The sequence below is a fragment of the Juglans microcarpa x Juglans regia genome, chromosome 3S (genome assembly GCF_004785595.1).
Source record: "Juglans microcarpa x Juglans regia isolate MS1-56 chromosome 3S, Jm3101_v1.0, whole genome shotgun sequence".
Classification (NCBI taxonomy): domain Eukaryota; kingdom Viridiplantae; phylum Streptophyta; class Magnoliopsida; order Fagales; family Juglandaceae; genus Juglans; species Juglans microcarpa x Juglans regia.
Window position 1 is genome coordinate 14,484,286 of NC_054599.1, and position 26,774 is coordinate 14,511,059.

At 34.6% G+C, this 26,774-nt stretch overlaps 1 protein-coding gene across 1 annotated transcript; it reads left to right on the forward strand.

Moving 5' to 3' along the window:
* The first annotated feature begins 23,149 nt into the window (after nt 1-23,149).
* LOC121258564 (BAHD acyltransferase BIA1-like) lies at nt 23,150-24,762 on the forward strand. Its single transcript, XM_041160098.1, has one exon. It carries the CDS (start codon nt 23,197-23,199, stop codon nt 24,526-24,528), a length of 1,332 nt encoding a protein of 443 aa, XP_041016032.1. The 5' UTR covers nt 23,150-23,196; the 3' UTR covers nt 24,529-24,762.
* The last annotated feature ends 2,012 nt before the right edge of the window (nt 24,763-26,774 follow it).

Sequence of the window (26,774 nt, forward strand, 5' to 3'; positions counted from 1 at the left end):
TACGACCCTTCTACGGGTTATAATTGTGGTTTATAACCCTACCACGGAGGTTAAACATAGTATATGTCCCGATGTGATGCTTCGATATGATGAAGATGAGATCTTAGACTTTGATATGCCAAAGGATTTTTTAATAAGATTGTTTTCTGCAAGTTTCGCTTTGTTATTTTTTATAACTAGTTCTGGTTTTGCATTCTAAAAGCAAATGTTTCTAATTATGCATTCTGAAATTAAATATTTTGTTCTACATTCTGAGTTCGGTAAATGCTCATGTTTACATGCTAGTATATGTTCTCTACTTACTAAATTGTTGATAACTCACCCCTTATCTCCATAATATTTTTTAGATAATTTTGATACCTCAGCTGGAAGTCAAGAGTAGGAAGAATTAGCATGGTTTGATGATCATAGAGAAATAAGCGTTAAAAGGTACACGTTTTTATTTGAGAGTCTTATTTAGTAGGTTGATAATTTTATGTTATTTGGTATTTGGAGTTATGGATATTTCCGAATCTTTATGGAGTTTTTAAATTATTTCATTGAATTATTTATTTGGTGTCCTGGTGGAGGAACATATATATTTGGTTTGAATAAATGGATTTGCATTTTGATGGAAAATTTGGAGTATATAAACATGTTATGAGATATGGTTGTAGGTTACAAGAGCTAACTCTTTGGACCTCTAGGAACGGGGCGTTACAATACTAGCCCTAAATTACAACATATATATTACTTTAGCAGAGAAAACAATTGATAATAGAATTTGTACTCTATCATAGTCCCAACTTTAAATCCAAAGTCAATTCTGAAAAAGCATAAGAAGAGGAGGAACCTTTTTCCATTGGGGTAGGCATATTCAAATCGAAGCTAGAACACAGCTCCTTTGACGTTCACTTAGCATTGATGGCTCATCCCCTTTCTCCCAATGGAGACCAAAGGTTTAGATCTAAATGCAAAAATAAAAAGCACCCAATAGGTAGCAAGGAAGCAAGCACACCAATATCGCGATATGAGATTTTTGTAGATATACTACAAGAACCAGTGAATATTTATTTCCCTAAGGAAGAAATCGACAATCAAGATCTAGATATAGAGATGAAGCTCTTGAGGAAGAAATCATTCGTGAGAGAAATAGAATGAAAGAGGGAAAATAGGAAGAGGGAGAGAACTTATTGAAATGGAGACCGGGTAGAGGAGATGGCAGAATACCTTGGACTGCGATGACACCAGGTGAGGTAGCCTAATCACGGAGGGAGAGAGAGCGGCAATAGTGTGTTAGTGGGTAGATGGCTTGGGGAGGGGCGCGAGAAAATTCAAATGAGAGAAATAGGGTATTGGCAGGGGGAGAAGAAATAAAGGGAACAAAAAACACACTGTTTTGATTTTTTTTTTTTTTAATTTCCATATCGAACTTTTGCGTCGGTTTAGTGTCGCCACAAAAGAAAAAAGACATAGTGTAATTAAATATTTTCTTTTATGGACTTTTGCTGTGGTTTAAAGTATCCGAAAAAAATTAAAATGCGTCAAAAATTATATTATGAATTTTCATTTATGGCGTTTTATGGCAATTTAATTTTGTTGCAAAAGACTAAAAAATGCGCGGGAATCTTTTTTCCCGTCACAACTATTTGCGACAATATATTTTCGAAGCAAAAAGTAACTTTTAGCGACTAGCCCTTGTTCACTAAAAATAAAACGACTGGAACATGAAAAAATTAGATTTTTTCGTCTAAAATTATATCACCACAAAAGAATTTGACCCAAAAATTCATATATGTTGTTGCTAACAACACCAACAATACAAGCTTAAACACTTTCAAACTACATCTAATTAGACTTTTTCCAAGAAATTCAAATAATTGAACCATTAAAACTGTAACACCCGAGTCTAGCAACAAGCCGTTCTATAAAAGTTTTGTTTTTGGACTTATACATATGAAGAGCTTAGTTATTTTTTTTTTAAAGCATTTTTTTTATTAGGGCCTAAAATCTTTGTTTTGACAGATTATGATTTTATTCGGCTTGATAATTAGGTTGTTTTTTTAAAGGGCCAATGTGAGAATTGAGCCGAAAAATTTCTAGAACAAGTTGGATTATTTTTAGAAATTGAGTCGAGACATATGACTCAAGAAAAAGCACAAGACCCAAGCCCACACCCGATTGTTTTTAAACCATGAAAACCAACTATCCATTTTATGATCATTTTCGCCGCCACGCATGACTCCACTCCCACACACGTCTCCCTCATTTTCTAGGGTTTCCATCGCCAATAAATATATATATATATATGTACCTGCACGTGATAGTTTACCAAGCCTATAGCCGCTGCAAACCTCCCATGGCAGTCTCCACCCACGCACACACAAAAGCAGCTCCATCCATAAACTATCGTCCACCACAAGCCGCCACCCTCCATAACCTCCATGTAGTCACCGTCGCTGTCTCTACACCTCCACACACACAACATTAGACCTCGCCTGTAGTTTAGTTGCACGACCTCACCATCACAAAAACCCACGCCCGTGTGCGCTCGGCAGAACGGAAACCACCCCCGTGCGAGTTTCCCCTGCACGACGGAAGCCTCTAGCCATTGCCTAGCCCCTTGTGAAACCGTAAGCCACCGTTGCCCAGCCATGTATCATCCCCAACCCCTTGGAGTACTCTGTTTTCTATACTAAAAGCAGAGCATCCCGAACGCCTCCTCCCTCTGCCACCATGCACCACCAAGCGACACCATCGGGTATAAGCCCCTTTCACCACCCAGAACCTCCCCCGTGACCACCACCTGAAGCCACCATGGCCCTGTTTATAGGAAGCGAAGCAAAGCTATTTTCTTGCTCCTCCACGCTGCACTGCACCTGACACAACCCAGGCGATGAGGTTTCACATAGAAGTCGCCGCACGTGGGGCCAACCACCATGCCCGGTCCTCCACCCCTCCCGATTCCCCTCTCATGCTCTGCCGTTCGGGATAGCCACCGTCACTCAACCATGCTGGAGATTCATGGCCGAACCCACAATGCACATCGCATACATACACTGCTCGTGTGTAAGTCACTCTCCTCCACTTCACTTATTGAGACGTTAAGCCCCTTATAAGTAAATTACATGTATGCCCCTCTTAGTAAGTGATATGCAGTATGTGTTATTTATAATGATTTTTGTAATAGGACGAGTACTTATATGTTGGAAGTCGCAGATATTTTAGGTGTTTTTAAAGTATTTTGGAGGATTTTATGTGTTCAATTGAAAATTTATGAAAGTTACGTGTGACTATCTTATAGGTGATGATCGATTTTCTTTTCTGTTGGCATTGTTGTGAGAAAATTCAGAGAATTTAAGAAGTCCAGGTAAGCGGGGTTCCTATACTTGACTTTGCATAAAAATAAAATGGATTGCGGTTGATTTTTAGAAAATATGCATGTTTTGTTATGAAGAGAAATTTGAAACGACCTTAGTTATTTGTTTTGCATTACTCATAAAATTTTGTATAAGAATAAGGTATTTTTTTGGCATGATTGGTGTAGACATGAGCTTATCTTTGGCATTCTATTATTGAACTGAGAAAAATGTGCGAATATGAAAATTTGATAAATTTGCATGTGACGTGAAAATGTTCTGAATCTGTTTTGGAAAATGTGAAATGATCTGAATTTCAGTACTCTATTTTGATATGATGTGTTATATGAAAAACCTTTGACATGACTTTTTGATTCTATTCTGACTCTAATTCTGATTCTGATTCTGTTTTGTCCTGATATGTGGCCCTATCACGGGATATAATAGTAACCTCTAGCCCTATCACGGGAAACAATAGTGACCTCTGGCCCTGTCACGGGATATATTAGTGACCTCTGGCCCTGTCCTGAGATACAATAGTGACCTCTGCCCCTGTCGCAGGATATAATAGTGACTTCTGACCTTGTCACGAGATATAATAGTGACTTCTGGCCTTGTTACAGGATATAATAGTGATATCTGTCCCTACCACTGGATATAATAGTGGTCTCTGCTCTGAGTGCAATCACTTTGATAACATGGTGATTTATGTCCTACTTGGCTTTCCGCAGAATGCACAACCCTACCGCAGAGGTTAAACATGGCCTCTGTTATGATATGATGCTCAGATATGATATGATAAGATGAAAATGTTCAGTCATGTCGTGCCAAAGGAGTATTTGAATATGAAAAGTTGGTTTTTGAATATGAAATGTTTGAAATATCACTCTAATTTTTTGATAATATGTATTTTTGAGATTTGTATATTGAAACTGAAATGTTTTGTTTCTGTATTCTGACTCCTATGAAAATGCTCATGTTTACATACTAGCATATGTTCTCTGCTTACTGAGTTGTTTATAACTCACCCCTTATCTCCATAACATTTTTTATATATTTTTATGGTTCAGCTAGAGAACAAGAGTAGAAAGTATTGGAAAAGTCTAATGATCATAGATGAATGAGTGCTAAGGGTGCAAGTATTTTGGAGGATCATATTTAGTAGGTTTATCTCTAGCGGTTATTTTAGTACATCAAGATATGAATAATTTGAGTCTTCGTGGAGATATTATTTTATTTTATTGAGGTTTTTGTTTAGTATTTCTATGGAGGAACACAGATGTTTAGATCGAACAAGTAAGTTAAGTATTTTGTGGAATTTCTGTTTATTTATTATTGATTATTGGAGATGTTCTTGAGTAATAAGAGTTAACTCTCCAGACCTTTGAGAACGGGGCTTTACAAAAACTCTCTAAGTTGATACAACCGAAGACTCATTAGATACTACCACTTCCAAATCTTTGAAATGGATGCCTCCTCCTCAAAATGCTATCAAATTAAATTGGCTGATGCTGCAATTGACAAAGTTAGCAGTCAGGTTGGTATTGGAGTTATAGCTAGAGATTGAGAAGGAAAAGTCATTGCAACAATGAGAATGAAAAGAAGTTTACTCCCTGATCCACTACTTGCAGAAACCTTTGGGGCTCTCCCAGCAACCATATTTGGTTCTGAGTTGAGGCTCACAATTACAATCATTCTTGAGGGTGATTCACTCCAAGTTATTCAAGCTATTTCCAAAGTGGAAGAATCATGTACCACTAGTAATGGGATGCTTTTTATTAGTGTCAGTACATCATGTTAGAAGAGATGTTAATGTACTAGCACATGTATAGGCTAAAGATGCTTTACACATTTATGATGTAATTGTGGAGATGCAGTGTGTGGCGCTTATACATTTTATAATTATAAATATTATTTTTTTTCTTTTTATAAAATTTTGCAGGTCCCAAAACTGTATATATAATTTCTCTTGGTCAGTTGCCACGTATAACTTTTGTATCTCTACTTTTATTAGTACTGGCCAACAAACCGCCCAATTAACTACGAACTTAATATTGAAAAACTTTTGAATTGCATACTTTTTTTCAAGAAGTACAAAAGACGTTAACAAATCTAAAAGCTGTACGTTAATGGGGCCTAAGTTATAAGTAAGTTCTAAGATTTATTCTTCCTTAATTAATATTTTACGGCACTAACAATAAATAGCAGCAACAACTTTTTGAAAATTAAAAAAAAAAAAAAAAACACCCTAAAAGGACGAGAATTACATCATAAAAAACAAATATAGAAGAGACTAATCCACTTTTAACAGCCCAAGGATGCTGGCCGGCGACTACCAGCAGGACGCATCCGGCAAGCTCGACAGTCCCGCTTGTCACCGGCTGGAGGACGAATTTGAGGAAGATAATTATATATATTTACAGTCATAAAATGTACAAGTATCGTACAATTCTTTTAAAAAAATGAGTTAATACGAGACTCACATGATATAAAACTAATTTTTTAATAATAGAACTTATATTTTTTTAAAATAATTATGTGGCGCTTACGCATTCTACTACTATATTTAGTATTACTCTTTGAGAAGAAAACAAAAGCAAGAGCAAGTGCCGACGGTCCCTCGTCTTTACCCAAAAATCAACCATTTTTTTTAATCGTCCATTTAAGTTATTTTTTCTTTTTATGATAATATTTCGCTGTCCATTTTAGAGATGATTCTATTTCTGATTTGGGGTCAAATTTTGACAAGATATTTATTTTATTCCATATGTTAATTTTATGGAATAATTAGAAATTTTCCTTCTCATGTAAAATTCTCAATATTGGTGATTGTGCAGACTTCCTTAACCATTTAAGCCCGATTTTTGAGTTTAATTCATATTGACATTGAACTAAATTCTATGATTATTGTTCAGTGGGTTCATAAATCACATTGTGGACTTTGGTACTTTGAAGATGTTTTGGAGGAAATTTTTGGTATTCTTAAAGGTTTGAACTACTCTATCACTACAACATAATTGTTTTTTAGTGACGGTTAAGAAATTGTGACAGTCCCTAGACCGTCATTAAAAGGTATTTTCTGTGACAGTTTCTGCAAACCGTCACTAAAGATAGAATGAGATTTTTTTACGTTCCAACGTATGGGAAATATGCGTTCGAACGTTACATATACGTTCGAACATTATGTCTGTTTACGTTTGAACGTAAAATGTTTTGGCGCAACCGTTTGAATGTTATTAATTTTACGTTCGAACGTAAAATGTTTGCACCAATGTTCGAACGTAAAGTAATAACATTCGAACGTTCATTGTAAATTTAAATTAAATGACTTTAATTTAAAAATTATGTGGTTTTTATTGTGCATAATTTGTGAACAAGTCTAAAAAATTGAATTGTATATATTTATATATACACACTTTGTAATATATAAATATATATTATTGATTTATATATATTTGAAATGTAGTGATTTAGTATTAAAGTTGAAAAATATAACATCAAAGAAGATTAAAAATTGAAATTAAAAAACGATAGAAATACTCAATAATATTTTTCGTTACAAATATTAAAAATAAAATACAAAATTTGATATTAACAGTCAGATGATAACGTTATCCGCAAAAGTCGAACTCCGTACCTCCTCAGTCAAGGTATCAACCTTGTCGTTAAGGATAGTTACACGATGGGTGAGTTCGGCAACAGACGCCGATATAGCTTCGAGCGATCGATCGATCTTATGATCGATATGCGCAGTCAGCTGTGAGATGACCGCATCAACCCAAGCAGGCCGCACATCTCCTGCAGACGTACTCGGCGTATGCTGACTACTACTCCCGACATGACCTGGCTCAGGCTGCGTCGGAGGAACTAGATCCTCTACAGGGGGTGGCTGACGTCCCCTCGCCTGTCCAATGCTACGTCGATGCGTGGTCATGTCGAGGGGGCTCATCTGATCTTTGACCCGCTCCTCTGGCTGGGTCGGCACTCCCCGTGCAAGTAATAGTCGGCTGATGAGGACACCATATAGGAGATTATCCGTGGAGACGATGCTCGCCTCGTAACGGATCCTCTGAAAGATGTGCAATGGCAAATCTATAGGATCTCCACGTGCCACTCGTATCAAAAATTGTGCCCGAAGCCGACTAAATGTGGTTTTATGAGCCACAGGATCGACATTTGTTGCAACAATAAGGTGCAACATACGGAAGAAATGCAGCAGATGGTTCTGGTTGAAGGCGTTCTTCCGCTCGATCTGCATGCGATCCCTCCCGGTGAGGATGTAGAAATCCTCGTCTCGGTCATCATCCCGAGCCTCGACGCCAGTATCCTCAGCCTCTGACTTGCCTGCATCTCTGGCTGATGCTGGCTCACATCCCCGACCAGTAGATGATGTAGAAGTGCCTACATCCTCACGGGGTGTCGAGTGTGCAAATGTCTCCACTCCTCGACGAATCCCAAGGTGCTCGCCGATGACATCTGTTGATACCTCAATGGAAATACCGCGTACAGTCACGGTGTGAGAGGATGCATCCTGAGGCATGTCACACATCCCCATATAGAATTCTTGAACCATTGAGGGGTATACCTTCCCCCTCAATCTGCAGATATTTCCCCAGCCTCTACTGAGGAAAACATCTCTCAGGTTCATCTGCTGCCAATAGAGTTCGTCGAACTCATTAATTAAGACCTCTCGCTCTACCATAACAGTACGAGCTCCGATACGGGCAGTGTCCGACGTGGCTCCTTCCCTCCCTCGTTTCCTAGTATGCAGTGGAAGAGCCATATCCTGAAAATATAAAAGGAAAAAAAAATTATTTACAATAATGCATTTTTTTGTATTAATTTTAAGATGCTCTGCCGTAACGTTCGAACGTTTTATCTTTAACGTTCAAACGTTAAAGATAAAACGTTTGGATGTTTATTTATACGTTCGCACGTAAAATAATGTCAATATATTTACATTCGAACGTAAAACAAATACGTTCGAATGTAACAATGTACGTTCGAACATAAGCAGTAAATAAATATTGGCTGACGTACGTTCGGATGTTAAAACAAATACGTTCGAACGTATTTGTTTTACGTGTGAACATAAATATGAACGTCCGAACGTCGAAGCATGAATAATGTAGAAAATCATTACGTTCGGATGTTATAATTAAACGTTCGAACGTGGAAGCCGTAACGGCTCTGTAATTTAAACGTCGTACGTTCGAACGTCTTGGTGAAACGTTCGAACGTTTCGATGCAGAATGGCTGAGTCGACTCAGCAATTATTGAAATCTCAAAAATTTCTCTACACGGTTCTAAATACCGAAATGTCACCGTGCAAATGAAGTATACACTTCAAGAAACATTTCTACGGTGACTATTCGGCCAATGACTAGCCGTGGTGGCCGGAAAATGAAGTTGAAAATCCGGCAACCACTTACCCGGTTTTAAACAAAACTCAATCCAAATCTCAATAAAATACATGTTACTTGAATAAAAGATGAATGCCTACATTCAGTGACGATTGTGGCGGAGTTGACGGCGGCGGTGAAGGAGGCGTGGCGGCGTGCTAGGAAACGACGATGATACGTATTGGAAATGTCGTTTCGACGTTCGGTTTTGGCCTTATATACACAGAACGTTCGAACGTACTTATTATTACGTTCGAACGTTTTTCAATTTAATATTATATAAATGTTTATGTTATATATTAGGATGTTATATAATATTATTGACAATTAGATTATTGGTTTTTTTGTGAGTGCTTGTTATATTTCTAAAGTTTAGCAATATGTTTATACATATTATTGTGATTTTATGCTTACTCTTGAAATAATTGTGATTATTGTTTGTGAATTTTGTGAATAGTTTATGAGCTTATGGTGTTTATTGATGATTTAATAAGTAGTATATAGTTATAAATAGATATATAAAATATAGTATAAATATTATATTATAAGTTAGTATATAATAAAGAATTTAATAAGTAACAATTTAATATATATTATTGATTTATATATATGGTATAATTTATATATTATATACATTTATGTTCTCATTTAAAATATTATGCTATCATACTATACAATGTAGTATATAGTTATAGATAGATATATAAAATGTAGTATATATATTATATTATAAGTTAGTATATAATAAAGAATTTAATAAGTAACAATTTAATATATATTATTGATTTATATATATGGTATAATTTATATATTATATACATTTATGTTCTCATTGAAAGTATTATGCTATCATACTATACAATGTAGTATATAGTTATAGATATATAAAATATAGTATACATATTATATTATAAGTTAGTATATAATAAAGAATTTAATAAGTAACAATTTAATATATATTATTGATTTATATATATGGTGTAATTTATATATTATATACATTTATGTTCTCATTGAAAGTATTATGCTATCATACTATACAATGTAGTATATAGTTATAGATAGATATATAAAATATAGTATACATATTATATTATAAGTTAGTATATAATAAAGAATTTAATAAGTAACAATTTAATATATATTATTGATTTATATATATGGTATAATTTATATATTATATACATTTATGTTCTCATTGAAAGTATTATGCTATCATACTATACAATGTAGTATATAGTTATAGATATATAAAATATAGTATACATATTATATTATAAGTTAGTATATAATAAAGAATTTAATAAGTAACAATTTAATATATATTATTGATTTATATATATGGTGTAATTTATATATTATATACATTTATGTTCTCATTGAAAGTATTATGCTATCATACTATACAATGTAGTATATAGTTATAGATAGATATATAAAATATAGTATACATATTATATTATAAGTTAGTATATAATAAAGAATTTAATAAGTAACAATTTAATATATATTATTGATTTATATATATGGTATAATTTATATATTATATACATTTATGTTCTCATTTAAAATATTATGCTATCATACTATACAATATATTATATAGTTATAAATATATATATATAAAATGTAGTATATATATTATATTATAAGTTAGTATAGTAGGAATCGTACGTTCGAACGTTTAAAGTTAACGTTCGAACGTTAAAATAAGAGCGAGAAATTTCCCGCTCGATTAAGGTATCTGTGTAATTATTCAGACGTTCGGACGTTTAGACTACACGTTCGAACGTTATTTGATGAAAATCACCAGAAAATTATGTACATCCGAACACCAAATATGTTAACGTTCGAACGTTAGTTAAATTAGTGCGGAAAATTTCCCGCTCAAATATGGTAACAATTTGATAAAATGTACGTTCGGAAGTTTAAGTTAAATGTTCGAACGTTTATCTGTAAATTTACGAACGTTCGAACGAAAAATTGTGATACATTCGAACATATATGAGGAAAGTGCGGGAACTTTCCCGCTAGATTTTATGTTATAAATAAGAAGGGTACGTTCGAACGTGTACTGTAAACGTCCGAACGTTATGAGCGGGAATAATTTTAGCAAATAACGTTCGGACGTACAACTTAAACGTTCGAACGTTTAAACTAATAATTTACGGTATTAATCAGTACGCGCACGGGAGGAAGCGGATCATTTCTTCTTCTCCCGTGGGCGCAACAGACAGAGAGAGAGAGACAGAGAGAGAGAGAGTTAGTGTGAGAGAGAGTTGAGTTAGAGAGTTAGAGAGAGTTGAGTTTTGGTAAGAAAAAATTTTTATTTCTTGTCTTTATTTGAATTTTATGATATTTATACAATGTGTTTTTGTTATAGAATATTTCTAATAAGTTAGTGTTGTATTTATTTGAAGGATTGCTTGTTTTGGGAAGTTGGAAGATTTTGATTTGTAAGAGGATATTGTGAGTGCTAGGTATATTTCTAAACTTTATCAATATATTGTTGTGATTTTATGCTTACTCTTGAAATATTGTGATTATTATTTGTATAGTTTGTAAATAGTTTGTGAGTTTTTGTAAATATGTTGTGATATGAATTTGAAATATTGTGTTTATTATTAGAAATATATTTTCATTAGGCTTTGTTAATACATATTTATTACTTACTCAACTTTAAAAATATGTTAATACATGTGGCATGTTATTTTGTGAATATACTGTGAGTTATTATGAATATGTTGTGATATGGACTTTAAATATTTAAATTATTATTTGTGAATGACGTTTGAATATATTTACATTATTACAAATAAGCAATAAGTTAGTATAGTAGGAATCGTACGTTCGAACGTTTCAAGTTAACGTTTGAACGTTAAAATAAGAGCGGGAAATTTTCCGCTCGATTAAGGTATCTGTGTGATTATTCAGACGTTCGGACGTTTAGACTATACGTTCGAACGTTATTTGATGAAAATCACCAGAAAATTATGTACATCCGAACACCAAATATATTAACGTTCGAACGTTGGGTAAATTAGTGCGGGAAATTTCCCGCTCAAATATGGAGAGACTTTGATGAAATGTACGTTCGGACGTTTAAGTTAAATGTCCGAACGTTTATCTGTAAATTTACGAACGTTCGAGCGAAAAATTGTGATACATTCGAACATATATGAGGAAAGTGCGGGAACTTTCCCGCTAGATTTTATGTTATAAATAAGAAGGGTACGTTCGAACGTGTACTGTAAACGTCCGAACGCTATGAGCGGGGGAAATTTTAGCTTATAACGTTCGGATGTACAACTTAAACGTCCGAACGTTTAAACTAATAATTTTAGCAAATAACGTTCAGACGTAAAACTTAAACGTTCGAACGTTTAAACTAATAATTTTAGAACTTAATCAGTACGCGCACGGGAGGAAGCGGATCATTTTTTCTTCTCTCGTGCGCGTAACACAGAGAGAGAGAGAGATAGTTGAGTTAGAGAGTTAGAGAGAGTTGAGTTTGGTAAGAAAAAATTTTTATTTCTTGTCTTTATTTGAATTTTATGATATTTATACAATGTGTTTTTGTGATATGGATTTGAAAAATTGTGATAATAATATTTCAAATTAAGTAATAACAAATAAAAGTAACTCTTTAAGAATTATAATAATTAAAATTATTGCATAACCATTGAAATTTAAGAATGATAATTAAATATTTATAATAATATTTAAAATTAAGTAATAACAAATAAAACTAACTCTTTAAGAATTATAATATTTAAAATAATATTATACTTCTTTTACAATTTAAGTATAACAATTTAAATTATATTTTAAGAATGATAATAATTAAAATTATAATATAACCTTTAAAATACTCTTCAATAAAAAAGTCTTGAAACTACTAAATAAGTTGAGTTTGAATATGTAAATATACTTATTTATTATAAACTAAAGAGAAAGGAAATAAGGATCAAATATATTCTTATATAAAAATTATATACTTATTGTCTATATAAGTAAATAACTCACTCAATTAAGTATAACAATTAAGATTATAATTGTGGAATGATAATAATTAAAATTATATAATAACCTTTAAAATTATATATAACAATTATAATCTGTAAATTTTGGTCTAATTGCTTGACTGTCATAGTCTCTTCGGCCTTGAGAGGAGAGTCGAGGTCGGACAGTTTGTGACGGTTAAGTAATTAGACCAATTTTTAAACATTTCTTTAAGATCATTCTCCCTCGTTGTGTACAAGACACGAAACGTAGGGTCACATAATCTTCCATCCCTCTTTAGTTTAACAATATGGAGATATTGTTGTATGATTATACTGCTAGATGTGTGTGACATTGCATAAATACCCTTAGACCCATTTGGGAATCAGTGTACATTTATGTGTCCACTGATTCCTGAATTGTCCAGTGTGGACAGTTTGAGATTATATTATCTGTATTGCACATTTTTGTTACACGCTACTTTCCACGTTTAATATGAAGTTTCGGTGTCTTCTTCTATTGTTCTTCGGGTATACTGTTCGTAGGGTCACAATCCCGATATTTGAACATGTATACTTGGAGAATTATGGGGAGGTGCTGCCGAAATTTCTACTAACGTAGAAATTAGTAGAGTGACGAGATTTGTGCAATATGGAGAATATAATCTCGAATGGGATAGGACCAACTACCTTATCAAAAATGTAATGACAATTGGAGCATGACATGCATGTGAATTTTCAATGTACATGTTATTAATATATAGATGTTTTTAGAAATGGACAAAAATTGGATGCGTCTGGACGATAGACTTGGAAAGGATTACGTACCCTATGCATGTGGAGTAAGAACTTTCATTGATTTTGCACGGGCTTCTGCTGATAGTCGTGGTTACATTAAGTGTCCATGTCGAGGGTGTAAAAATTTGTGTGCGATAGGATTGGATGAAGTAGAGCGTCATATATTTGTGAACGGTATGGATCTGGGGTATACGCGATGGGTACTGCATGGTGAGCCGTATGAAGGGTCAGCAGATGTATTGGTCGATCATCACAATTATTTGCGGCACATGGATGATGATTATGAGCACGATGAGATGGAGGAGATGTTGGGTGACATTGGAGCTGGGATGTTTATGGATGAGGTTAACGACAATGCCTCAACTGGTGGATCAGGGACTGATTGTGATAATTTCCCTTCACTGTGGGAAGATGCAAAGCGCGAGCTTTACCCAGGTTGTACAAAACATTCCAAAATGTCGTTTATTGTGCGGTTGCTTCACATTAAATCATTGTGTGGGATGTCGACGAAAGCAATAAACATGGTATTGGACTTATTTAACGAGGTTCTTCCCGAAGGGTCTGCATTGCCTAAGAACTTTTATGAAGCGAAGCAGTTGAGAAAGGGATTAGGATTTGAGTACAAGTCCATACATGCATGCAAGAATGATTGTGTATTGTTCTGGAAGGAGAACGAGGAGAAACAAGCATGTCCTGTATGTGGAGAGTCGAGGTGGAAAGGTAAGAAAAACGTCCCGGTTAAGGTGTTGCGGTATTTTCCCTTGAAACCTAGGTTGCAAAGACTATATATGTGTAAGAAAACAGCTCATGATATGAGGTGGCACGAGGAGAAAAGAGTTAAGAATGACGGGTATATGAGGCATCCAGCTGATTCACTTGCGTGGCAGTCTTTCGATAATCAGTATCCAGAGTTCGGGTTAGAAACTCGGAACGTGCGCCTGGGACTCACAACCGATGGATTCAACCCTTTTGGGAATATGAGTACAAGTTATAGCACTTGGCCCGTGGTATTGATTCCGTACAATCTTCCACCATGGAGGTGCATGAAGGCGCTAAACTTTTTGTTAACTTTACTCATCCCTGGCCCTAGATCACCTGGGAATGATATTGACGTATTCATGCAGCCGTTGATTGAAGAGCTGAAAGAGTTATGGGAAACAGGGGTTAGAACTTATGATGCATCTAAGTCGACATCTTTTCAGATGCATGCTGCGGTAATGTGGACCATAAATGATTTTCCGGCGTATGGGAATCTTTCCGGCTGGAGTACGAAAGGGAAGTTAGCGTGTCCGACGTGTAATAAAGAAACTGCTAGTGAGTGGCTAAAATTTTCTCAGAAGTTGTGTTTCATGGGTCATCGATGTTATTTACCAGCAAATCATGCATGGAGAAGAGAATGTGCCAAGTTTGATGGAAGAGTAGAGGATAGGATTGCACCAAAGAGTTGTCTGGAGAAGAGATAGTGGAACAACTGCAACATGTTAGAGCGAACAATTTTGGCAAAGGTCGGGGAAAGAACAAGAGAAAACGAGCCGTACAAGAATTGAATTGGACAAAGCGTAGTATTTTTTTTGACTTGCCGTATTGGTCGTCATGCAAGTTGCGACATAGTTTGGATGTAATGCACATAGAGAAGAATATTTGTGATAATATACTGGGTACATTGATGAGTATTAACAAAAAGACGAAAGACACGATCAAGACGAGGAAAGATCTTGAGAGAATGAGAATTAAACATAATCTGCATTTGCGGGTGGAAGGCAACAGGGTGGTCATGCCGCATGCATGTTTTACGATGACGAGGGAGGAGAGGATGGATTTCTGCAAATGGTTGCAAGGTGTGAAGTTGCCAGATGGTTATGCTTCAAATATTGGTAGATGCGTGAGTCCTGATGATTGGAAAATCAATGGATTGAAAAGTCATGATTGTCACGTATTTTTGCAGAAGTTATTACCTGTGGGAATTCGTGGGAAGCTTACATCTAATGTACGTGTGGCCATATCTGAACTATGTATGTTTTTCAAGGATTTGTGCGCTCGGGTAGTAAATCGAGATGTGTTGTCGAAATTGGAAGAAGACATTGCTATTATACTATGTAAATTCGAGCAGATCTTTCCACCATCATTTTTTGATGTCATGGTCCATTTAGCAATACATTTACCGCGAGAGGTACTTCTGGGTGGACCGGTGCAGTTCCGTTGGATGTATCCAGTTGAAAGATATTTGGGTCGATTGAAGCGCACTGTTGGGAATAAAGCCAAAGCTGAGGGTTCAATAGCAGAGGCCTATATACACGATGAATGGTTAACATTTTGCTCTCTATATCTTCGTGGTGTTGAGACACGATTTAATCGTCAAGAGCGAAATGCTGATCTTGCTACTCCGCCTCCTCGTGAGTTATCAGTGTTTTCCCAGAATGTACGACCCTTGGGTGAACAAACAGGTTACGATTTAATTGATGGAGAGTTGGGTAAAGTTCGGTGGTATGTGCTAAATAACTGCCGAGAGATTGATGATTATCTTAGGTATGTCATTTCATTTCTTTGAATAATTATAGTTTTCTTTAAATTAATTAGAATTGTTGTGCTCAAAATATATTTCTTTTGCAACATGTTATAACAGTGACCACATGGACAAACTTAGGACGGAAGGCGTAGAAAATATAGAGGCAAGACACGAGGAAGAATTTCCCGGATGGTTTGAAGAACGTGTATGAACTAAAATTATATATATGTTATATTGTGAAATTTTTAACTCTGGATAATGAAATAATAAATATATACTATTTCAATTTATAGATTTTGGAACAACGTGCTCGTGATCCCGGATCAATTTCTTCTGAATTGTATGCATTGGCCCGTGGTCCCTCAAATAGAGCACTTCGATATACTGCATGCACGGTTCGAGGTTATAGATTCCATACTTTGGACCGTGAACGTAATAGAAAGACTCAAAATTGTGGTGTGTTAGTCGAGGGGAGTCATGGAACAGATGATATTGACTATTATGGTGTCATACGTGATATTATCGGATTGAAATATCTAGGTGGGTCTGTAACATATGTCTTTAAATGTGATTGGTGGGATCTAGGCGGTGGTCGGGTTTCGATACATAGGGATAATCACTTTACGAGTGTCAATACTGCATCTAAATGGTACGAAGATGATCCATTTGTATTGGCTTGTCAAGCTACCCAAGTCTATTACTTGATTGATCCAATGAAAAGTGCTGATGAAGATAGTGGGGAGATAACTTGGCGAGTCGTACAAAAATTTGTTCCTCGAAATATATATGAAGCAGGAACGGGTGCAGATTACGAGAATAGTGGAGATGAAGATGACACTCCGATTGTTGAGGCATACGAGGAAGATGGAGAGGGTATTAATTTGTTTGTTGACCTCGGTGCACTCGAGTTGCTCCCCTTGTGTAGAGATGATGTCCCACCCGTACATCTCGACCCGTCTGTATTAAATGATCATTCAATTCAAGTCAGTGAGGAGGAAGAAGAAGACGAGTCAGAAGATGAAGACGAATCAGAATCCGGGCAGGAGGTGGATAAAGATGATGAAGAAGAGGTGCATGATGATGATGAAGATGTTATTGATGGAGATTCTGAAGCAAGCATGGAAAATTCATCTGAAGAATAAAAGTACTAAATATTTTATTCATATAGGTGACTAAAATATCTTGAATTTTCATAATTTCTTCTAATTAATTTTCTTTGATATAATTAATTATTTTCAAGAATGCCGCCAAAACGACAACGAAGAAATGTGCCTCCGCCAAGTCCAAGTCCTGAACCCATTGAGGACTTCCCACTCGAGGAATCCGTTCCTGAAGATGAAGCTAACACAGAAGAGAACAATAGCCAGTCGACACCTACCAGTAAGGAAATATTGTCGTTGATAATTATATATATAGTTAATATTTTTTTCTCAATAACTATATAATTATAATTATAGTATATCTATGATCATGTAGTTGATGCATCTGCACGTCGCGGTCGTGGCTATACACGTGGAATCTCTCTTGAAAAAAATAGAAGGCATGGTAAACTGAAGATCACAATTCCTGATAATTCCACTGGAGGAGTGGATGATAGTGCAGCAGCGCTTTCCTCCTATATTGGCACAGTAGTTCGAGCTTATGCTCCATTTTATGTGCGCTCATGGCGAGATGTTCCGATAGAGATTAAGGAGCACATTCGAAGTCGTGTGCTGGTGAGTTTACTTTTCAGTACATTTTTTTCACCTAGATTAATATATTATATTTTTTACCTGATTCCGTTATTAGGATGAATTCGACCTCGACTTTGGCCGTAGCGAGGATTTGAGAACCGTGAATGAGTTGATGGCTACACTATTCCGACGTCACAAAGGACGATGTCATGACCACGTCAAGAAGTTTGAGACGTTGGAAGAGGCTGCGCAGTCTCCTTTTCAGCAGATGAAGTTAGATGATTGGAGAAAGTGTTGTGATCTTTTCGCATCTCCAGATTATCAGGTATTTTACATTTATATCTTTTAATTATTTACATTCATATTCGTTTTATATATTATATGTATATATATTATAATTAACATTTTTAATATATTTTGTAGCACTTGAGTTCTACAAATGCACAGAATAGATCCGTTCTGACTGTCCACCATCGTGCCGGTTCAAGGTCATTCCACCGTCTTGCTGAAAAAATGGTAATTAAAAAATTATAGAATTCATTTATTTTCCTGATATTATTTCTGATAAGTACTAATATTATCTTTTTAAAATTGCTAATATTCTCGCTTTGTTAGAAACGTGATGATCCTGAAAACTTTTTCCTCATTCATGTCTATGCTGCTGCTCACACTAATGAGCATAGTGAGTGGATGGATCCTGTCGCTGCAGATAATTATGTAAGCAGTGTTAATTTTGTTAAATAAATTATTTATATAATATTTTAATAGTTTATTTCTTATTTCTATTTCTTTTAATACGTTACTAATTATTTACGATCATTACCTTTTAAATTGCAGAGCAAAATGTTGGAGATGCAGTCGGCTTTTGAGGAATCCTCTCCTAGTGACATAGACATATTCACGCAAGTGCTCGGGCCGCAGTCTAGTATGGCAAGAGGTTTGGGACGATCTATCAAGCATAAATGTTCATCCTCCTCAACCTCATCGGCTTCACAAATTAATAATCTTACGGCAGATTTAGAAGCTGCACAGCGTGAGAATGAGTATATGAGGTCGAGACAACAAGAGTTAGAGTCTCTCTTAAAACGACAGTCTCATTTAGAGACGCGTTTGCAGGACCAACAGAGAGACCAGGAGGAAAGAATACGCAATGAAGTGCAAGAGCAAGTGCAACGGGAGATGATGGTGCAAATGGAACGTGTTATGTCGTTGCAACAGAATCCCCGTGGGCGAGGGAAAAAGAAGAAATAAATTTTATCAATATTTCTGACTAGTTTTAATATCTAATTTTGTACTTTTATAAGACATTGTTACTTGTTAATTGGGTATGTAATATGATACAATTGGTATTATATTTTTAAATTTTATGAAATTAGTATTTCTGATCTGTACGTTCGAATGTAAATAAAAATCGTCACACTGTAACAAACGTTCGAACGTAAATACAATTGAATCGTTCGAACGTACTCACGCTAAAACGAACAAACCGTTCGAACGGTAAAGCGACTAACGTTCGAACAAAGAACTTGCATTCGGACGCTCCTTCATTTACATTCGAAATAACGTCCGAACATTAAACGCGCTACGTTTGAACATTTATGTTTACGTTCGAACAAATATTCGAACGTTTAATGTAATTAACGTTCGGACGCATTAACATTCGAACGTAAATTTTATACGTTCGAGCACGATATCCAACGAACGTCAACTTCACTCATTCGAACGCCAATCGGTCGGGTATAACGTCCGAACGTTTGATTCTACGTCCGAACGTGATTTTCTGTGACAGTTCATAACCGTCACAAAAAAAGGAACGTTCGAACGTTGTACCGAACGGAACACTTCCAACTGTCACTAAAAATATTTTTTGTGACGGTTGAACAGTAAACCGTCACCAAATATTTTCTGTGACGCACTTTAGGTGACGGTCATGGTGACGGTTTCAAACCGTCACCAAATATGTTTAGTGACGGTTTGCCATTTTTTTGTGACAGTTTTCTCTGTCACAAAACACACATTCTGTTGTAGTGTATTTCCCACATATTTAGACAAGGTAATGCTCCAGCTGATTTTTTGGCGAAGATGGGTGGGTGCTAAAGGTACTAGTGTCACATGGGATAATTTTTCTCATCTTCTTCATTTATTGAAAGGTATGTTGAAGACTGATAAGTTGGGACTTCCTTATTTAAGATTTGGCTAAGTTGTTTTCTTTGCTTTTAAAAAAAATAAAAATAAAATAGGCTTGTTAGAATTTGATTTTTGTTGGTTTTGTTTTTGATTTTATTGGTTTGTTTTGACACTTGATTTTGGGTTAGTTTATAGTGTTGTATCTTGTAAACCCTCAAGTGTAATATTATTTCCACGATATTCATCCGCCACAAGTAAGGATTTATTAATAAATTTGGGACGGGACTGCTATGTGTGTGGCTACCGGCTCTTCTAAAAAATAAAAAAAAAAAAAAAAAGGTCGATTTGTGGACTTCAAAATGGGCATTTAGACTTTTATCAATAAACCCTAATATCCGAGTTTATCTAAAAGTTCTCTCCCTAATTACATCTTTCTCAATTTCAATTCCTGGTTTCTATTACTTAGCTAACTAACCATCAGAATAATTTTTATTGATTTTCCCAACGTCAACTTTAAATTTAAATTAATCGGACATGTACAAGATCATTTAAGAATGGTTGAGAAGACAACGTACCTAGCTAAGATGTGAAAGAAAAAACTAATAAATTCCCTCAAAAGAGTTGAGGGAATAGTTGCAGCACCTTTTTTTTTTGAACTGTCCTTTTCTTTCTCTTTTGTTATAGAGGTAATATATAATATATATAATCTTGCACATACAAAAATAACTATATTTTCTCTTTTTCGTTTGTTTTTATAGATAAGATAAAATAAATTAAAATTAAAGTTAAAAGTTAAATATAATATAATTATCAGGATATATTTTTTAATATTATTTTTATTTTAAAAATTTGAAAAAATTAAATTATTTATTTTATTTTGTGTGATAAAGTTGTAATGATAGATTAAATGAGATGAGTTGAGAGGAATTGTGAAAACAAACGAAGCCTTATAGAGTTGAAGATGGCATGGACAATAGCAAACATAAAATTACTTAGAAAAATAGCTAACTCAAGATTACCTTTATATATATGATTTACAAAATCAAATTGCACTATAAAGTTTATTTAATTACAAAAGAGCTCTCAATTACTAAATATTGCATTTGATCCCTCCACAAAATATCCATAGAAAAATAAAGTATAATAAATATACTGTCACTTTTTTTCTCTACATCTTAATATCTTTGAGTTTCCAATTATTTAATAATTGAATCACATTCTTGAGATTCAGTATAACCAACTTCCATTAAATTTATCTCAAGGGGATATTTTGTATCTCAAGAGAGATTATGGATTCAGTGTTAAAGATCAGTATTCCCATAATGCTAAATTTGATTATCCAATGTATAATTAGGATATTAACCCAATAAGAGTGAATACATAATAATATAATAAAAGTCAATCTAGATATCACATTTGAGTTCACAACCATATATATATATATATATATATATATATCTTAGTAAGAGTGAATTATAAATTATCATTGTAATTAACATACCCATTTTATCTGATAAGATTATAACATGTCAATTAGAAGTCGCAAGTACTTTTATCATTACAATAAATCATCGTAATTAATTAACATGTTATAATCTAATTATCAGATAAAATTGATCCCGAATTTTATCACTAGCTACGATCTTGCGATTTTATAAGTTGTAAGGACTTGTGATTAATTTATAGCTTTTATATATTAATCTCATTAATATACTTAAATCACATACATTAATATAACTTATGGACTAAATAAATGTAATACCCAATATTGTTCATGTAATTTTCAGAAAAATAAATATTTAAATAAAATAAAATATTGTTGCAAAATTACGTTCAAATGGATTTTTAGGGTATTAACCCCAACTATATATATCTAAGCAACTTTTATTTAGAGAAATGATAGTTACACTCGTGAGTGCGCAAGTGTCGTGCAATCACTTTAAAAAAAGTGAATAAATACGAGACTCACTTGAAAAAAAATTAATTTTTTAATTAATAATAGACCTACTCTTTTATAAAATTACTACACGACGCTTACACATTATACAACTGCATGCACCATTACTCTTTTATTTTATGGCCTAAATATTCTTGCCTTACAAAAAATACGTGCGCCCACACACATATATATACACGTATATTACTAACAATCAACACAAGCAATAAATATTTAAAGAAGCCATAAATTAAAAAGTGAATGATCCACAAAAACCCATAATTATGTACTTGTATATTTATTATCGCTTTGATTTTATCAATTTTAAAGTACGTCCTAAGGATCCTACCATTTTAGTTTTAAAAAAAAGAGCAATGCTATAAACTATAATCTCATCCTACACTCAAGATAAAGAATTGAGGTTGTTTGGAGAAGATCAAGCCATATCACTACTTTCAGTGGCGGAGCCAGTAATTTTTCTGAGAAAGAGCCAACGTTTTTCTACCGTGCAACACATTTATGCCAGATAAAAAGAGATTAAAAATTAAAAATATATAACTATATATAAAATTTGATCTGATAATTTGCTATATATATACACGTATAAATAAAATTCTAAAAAAATAACTTAATATATGTTTCGGATTTCTGATGATAATATTTTATCAAATAGTATTTATCCATTATTATTTGTATAATGAAATATTTAGAATTTGCTTTATTCGTAAAAACTATTAAGTGATATTTTAGAACTTAATCTTTCATTATAATATATAAGCTACTTTATCAAGTTGCATGTAAAAACTAGATAGTTTCATGTCATATTAAGTATATAATGCTATAATTGAGATCTTAAATAATTTTTTTCTTGCTCAATGAGTTAGAGCATAAAACATTTCAGCTATTTTTCATATAGATCATCAACTTTAATGATTTTTCTTGTATTTTCACTTAGAATTCCAAGTTTAGAAGCCTAATATTGTATAATAAAAAACTTTGAGGTCCATGTTAATAAGTTTATTATTTTTCTTAAACTTAGTTTTAACTTAATTTTGGTGAGGACACATCATTAAAAATAGATAATACATATAAATTCTACAAAATTTTGGGACTATAGGAAAATAATTTTGGAAAGAGGTATTTCTATGTATATTGAAATTTTAGAAAAAATTAGAGAGTATATGGAGATTATAAATTTTTTGGGGGCCATTTTCTATATTTATAAAATGATGAATAAGAGATGAAATCTGAAAAGTGTTTATACTTTAAAGTTTAAACACATCTAACTCTACTTTTATTAATTCTAGCTAACAACCCGCACAATACGGCTTATTATATATTTGTGTGTGTGTGGGTGTGTTTATTACTTGAATACCATTGAAAGAACACAACAGTGGTGAGCGAACAAAATAGCCATGGAGATCAAAGTTGAGATCATCAATAGAGAGCTAATAAAACCTTCTTCTCCAACTCCCCATCACCTTAGATGCTTCGACCTCTGCCTCCTAGATCAGCTCCAACCCAAAGTTTTTATACCATTGGTGCTATTCTACTCCAACAACAGTACTGTCAACCCTTCTGATCTTCCCCATTTCAAGGCTGCAGATATATCCCATAGGCTAAAGACATCATTGTCTGAAACTCTGAGTCGTTTCTACCCACTTGCTGGGAGAGTCAAAGATAATGTCTCAATCGAGTGCAACGATGCTGGAATTGATTATTTGGAAGCTCGAGTCAACTGCAGTCAATCAGACATTCTTGAACGACCTGAACAGAAAATGTTGTACCACTTTCTTCCGAAAGAGATTGTATGTCCGCAACCAAGCACAGAACGTTTGGTTCTAGTTCAAGTTACTTTCTTTGATTGTGGAGGAATGGCCATTGGGGTCTGCGTTTCCCACATGTTAGCCGATGCAGCCACGACTTGCATGTTTATAGACAGCTGGGCTCGCGCGGCACTTGCTACACGTGCGTCTGATATAGCAGTGCTTCTACCTGAATTCAGTGCAGCATCTCGCATACCACCGAGAATAGAGTTCAACATCAGATCGCCATCCAGGAGATTGGGGAACGGGACGACTGTTACAAGAAGGTATGTGTTCCATGCATCAAACATTGCTGCTCTGAAGGCAAAAGCCGCCAGCACTAAAGTTCCGCAGCCCACACGCATAGAAGCAGTGTCATCTCTCATTTGGAAATGTGCGATAATCGCCTCAAGGTCAAACCACCGATCTCTAATGCCATCTATGCTGACCCAAATGATGAATATCCGCGAAAAGCTTGTCCCACCATTTCCCAAAAATGCTTTTGGGAATCTCGTGTGCACTTTTGGGGCACAAACAACGGAGAGTGAGATACAGTTGCACAACTTGGTTATTGAGTTAAGGAAAAGGAAAGAAGCCATTTGTGAAGATTATGCAACAAAATTATATGGGGACGAGGCTTTCTCTATTGTTAGTGAGAAATTCAAACAGCTTGGTAATCTTCTGGCCTCAAAGGATATACACAACATTTTCTTTTCCAGCTGGTGCAGAAATCCACTATATGACGCTGACTTTGGGTGGGGGAAGCCAACGTGGGTGACTGTCGCTACTATGGTGTTAAATAATCCCATAGTTTTGATGGATACGAGAGATGGGAGTGGAATAGAAGCTTGGATTACTCTCAGTGAAGAAGACATGGCATTATTTGAACATGACAAAGAGCTGCTTGAATTTGCATCCTTCAATCCCAGTGTTCTGAATTAAATATATGGTCAGAATTATATATAACATGGGAACATATAATATATAGAAAAATAACATTAGACAAGGCATGCATGCATGTTTTGCCCTCTGCCCAGCTGCCCTGCTATTGTCCAATTTAAAGGGATCAAAATAATATTGTACTCGCGTGATCTTGAGATCCTCTACATGATATAGTTATAATAAGCTGTGTTCACTACGTGATTATTTAATAAGACATACAAATTTAAAAGATTATAGCTCAAGACTAGTCGATACAGTACTACTTTTTCCTGAATTAATAAAATATTTAATGCCTATATATGTATGCTGATTAATTAGTACATGATGGCTTATTAATTGTATATTTGTTCCTTGGCATGCATGCATGAGTATATTACTTAAATTAATTAGTACATGATGGCCGCGTTGATTGTCGATGTGTAAGACTATTGCTTATTTGGCGTTACCCACTTCATTCCTATATAATGCATATTTATAAATGAGAAGTACTAACAAATAGATTTTTTAAAAGAAAACTCACAAACTGCTCATTGTGAATTTATGATATGATACGTTAGATTATAAAACACTTTTAACTATAAACTAGATCTAGCATATCACATCTAATTAACCACGCTAATTTATGAATTTACGTTTATGATATCTCTTTATTGATCTAGCATTTCTACAATCCAAAAGTTACAAGCACAACTCTAATGACCCTACTGGCTATTGCATGGAGACAGTACGGGGGAAGAGATTTACAGTAGGAAAATCACATACGGTAGAGTGAATATGAGTTCAGGATGCCACATAGTTTTGTAAATAGAGCCAAGCAAGAGATTTACATAATTAAATAAAAATATTATTTATCTCATAATGGAGTGAATAAAATAAGCCATGTCTAAAACATAATCATAGTTTTCCAAACTAACTAGAAGCATGAAACTAAGTTCATCAGTCTGCTCCACCTAAGCCTGGCCCATCTGCTCATCCTTATATATCTTCTTCTATTTTTGTTTTCCAACAAAAATTTCTTTTCCTTGAAACTTTTTATATTTTTTGAAAAATGTTTTCCTTTGTTTCATTTTGAAGAGTTTACAAAGACTTGGGCTTTGATACCATATTGAGATGTGATAACCCGTATTTGCGTATGTTTTGACTAAGTAAATTATTGCATTTATTAAGATTATGAGCTTTCTTGTTTTAAATTTTAGATGATTTACATTATATTATTTTAAGATTTTTAAATTTTGATTCAATATGTTTTCTTGTTATTAATTATTGTTCATTATTTAAATTTCTATTTATTTTAAATTAGTTTATTGTTGGATTTAATTATTTTATTTTTGTTTAGTCACTATGTTTAAATTATTTTATTTTACTCATTGTTTTGAAATTATTTTCGTGGGATCATTTTTGTGTCTCAAGATGTGAGGATTGGACCTTATTTCTTTCATTCACTTTTTTCTTTTTCCTTTTTTCTCTTTTTTTCCACTTTTTGTTTTCTTCTTTTCTTCTTCTCTTCTTTTCCTTTTTCCTCATTTCTTTTTTCTCCTCTCTCTCTCCCCCAATCTGCGTCATCCTCCACAGCACCGGCGTGCGCCACCCACTTCTGTCACCGCCCCTCCCATTCATCTCCCCACTGGCCGGCGACTCCACCTCCCAATTTCCAGCCCCTCTCATGCCACCGTCAGCCCCCACACATGGCTTTAAGCCGCGACACCCCTTGTGTTCGCGTGCTGCCATCACGCCACCATTGGCCACCACCTCTTCACCACATCACCGGCTATCCCCCAGCTACCTAACCCACCCATCCTCAGCTCCGATCCGCCATTGGTGAAGTCCATCCAAGTCCATTTCTGTTTTGGGCTTTTTGGATTTCAATTGCCTTCTACGCCGCCACCTACTGCCAACCACCACCACCATTAGCTTCACCAGCACCCCTAAGCCATTCTCTTGTAATCTCAAGTCTTCGTTTGTTCCCGTTCAAAATCTAGCATTTTGAGACCCACAGCCATAGTGCATTTTGCATTGTTACGTTATTGTGTCGCCACTTCTAGCACCTCTGTGATCCTTCAAAAATTATATTATAGCAATGTGAGTATTTTTTCAAAGAACTTTTAATATTTAAATGTATTTTTGTACTAACTCATATTTACTGCGAATTGGTTGGTTGTGTCGGACTGAGTCCGAGGAGTAAGGGGGTTGGTTAGATTGGAGGATGAAGTTGTTTGTATGATTGGACTATGTTGTGATTTGCTGGT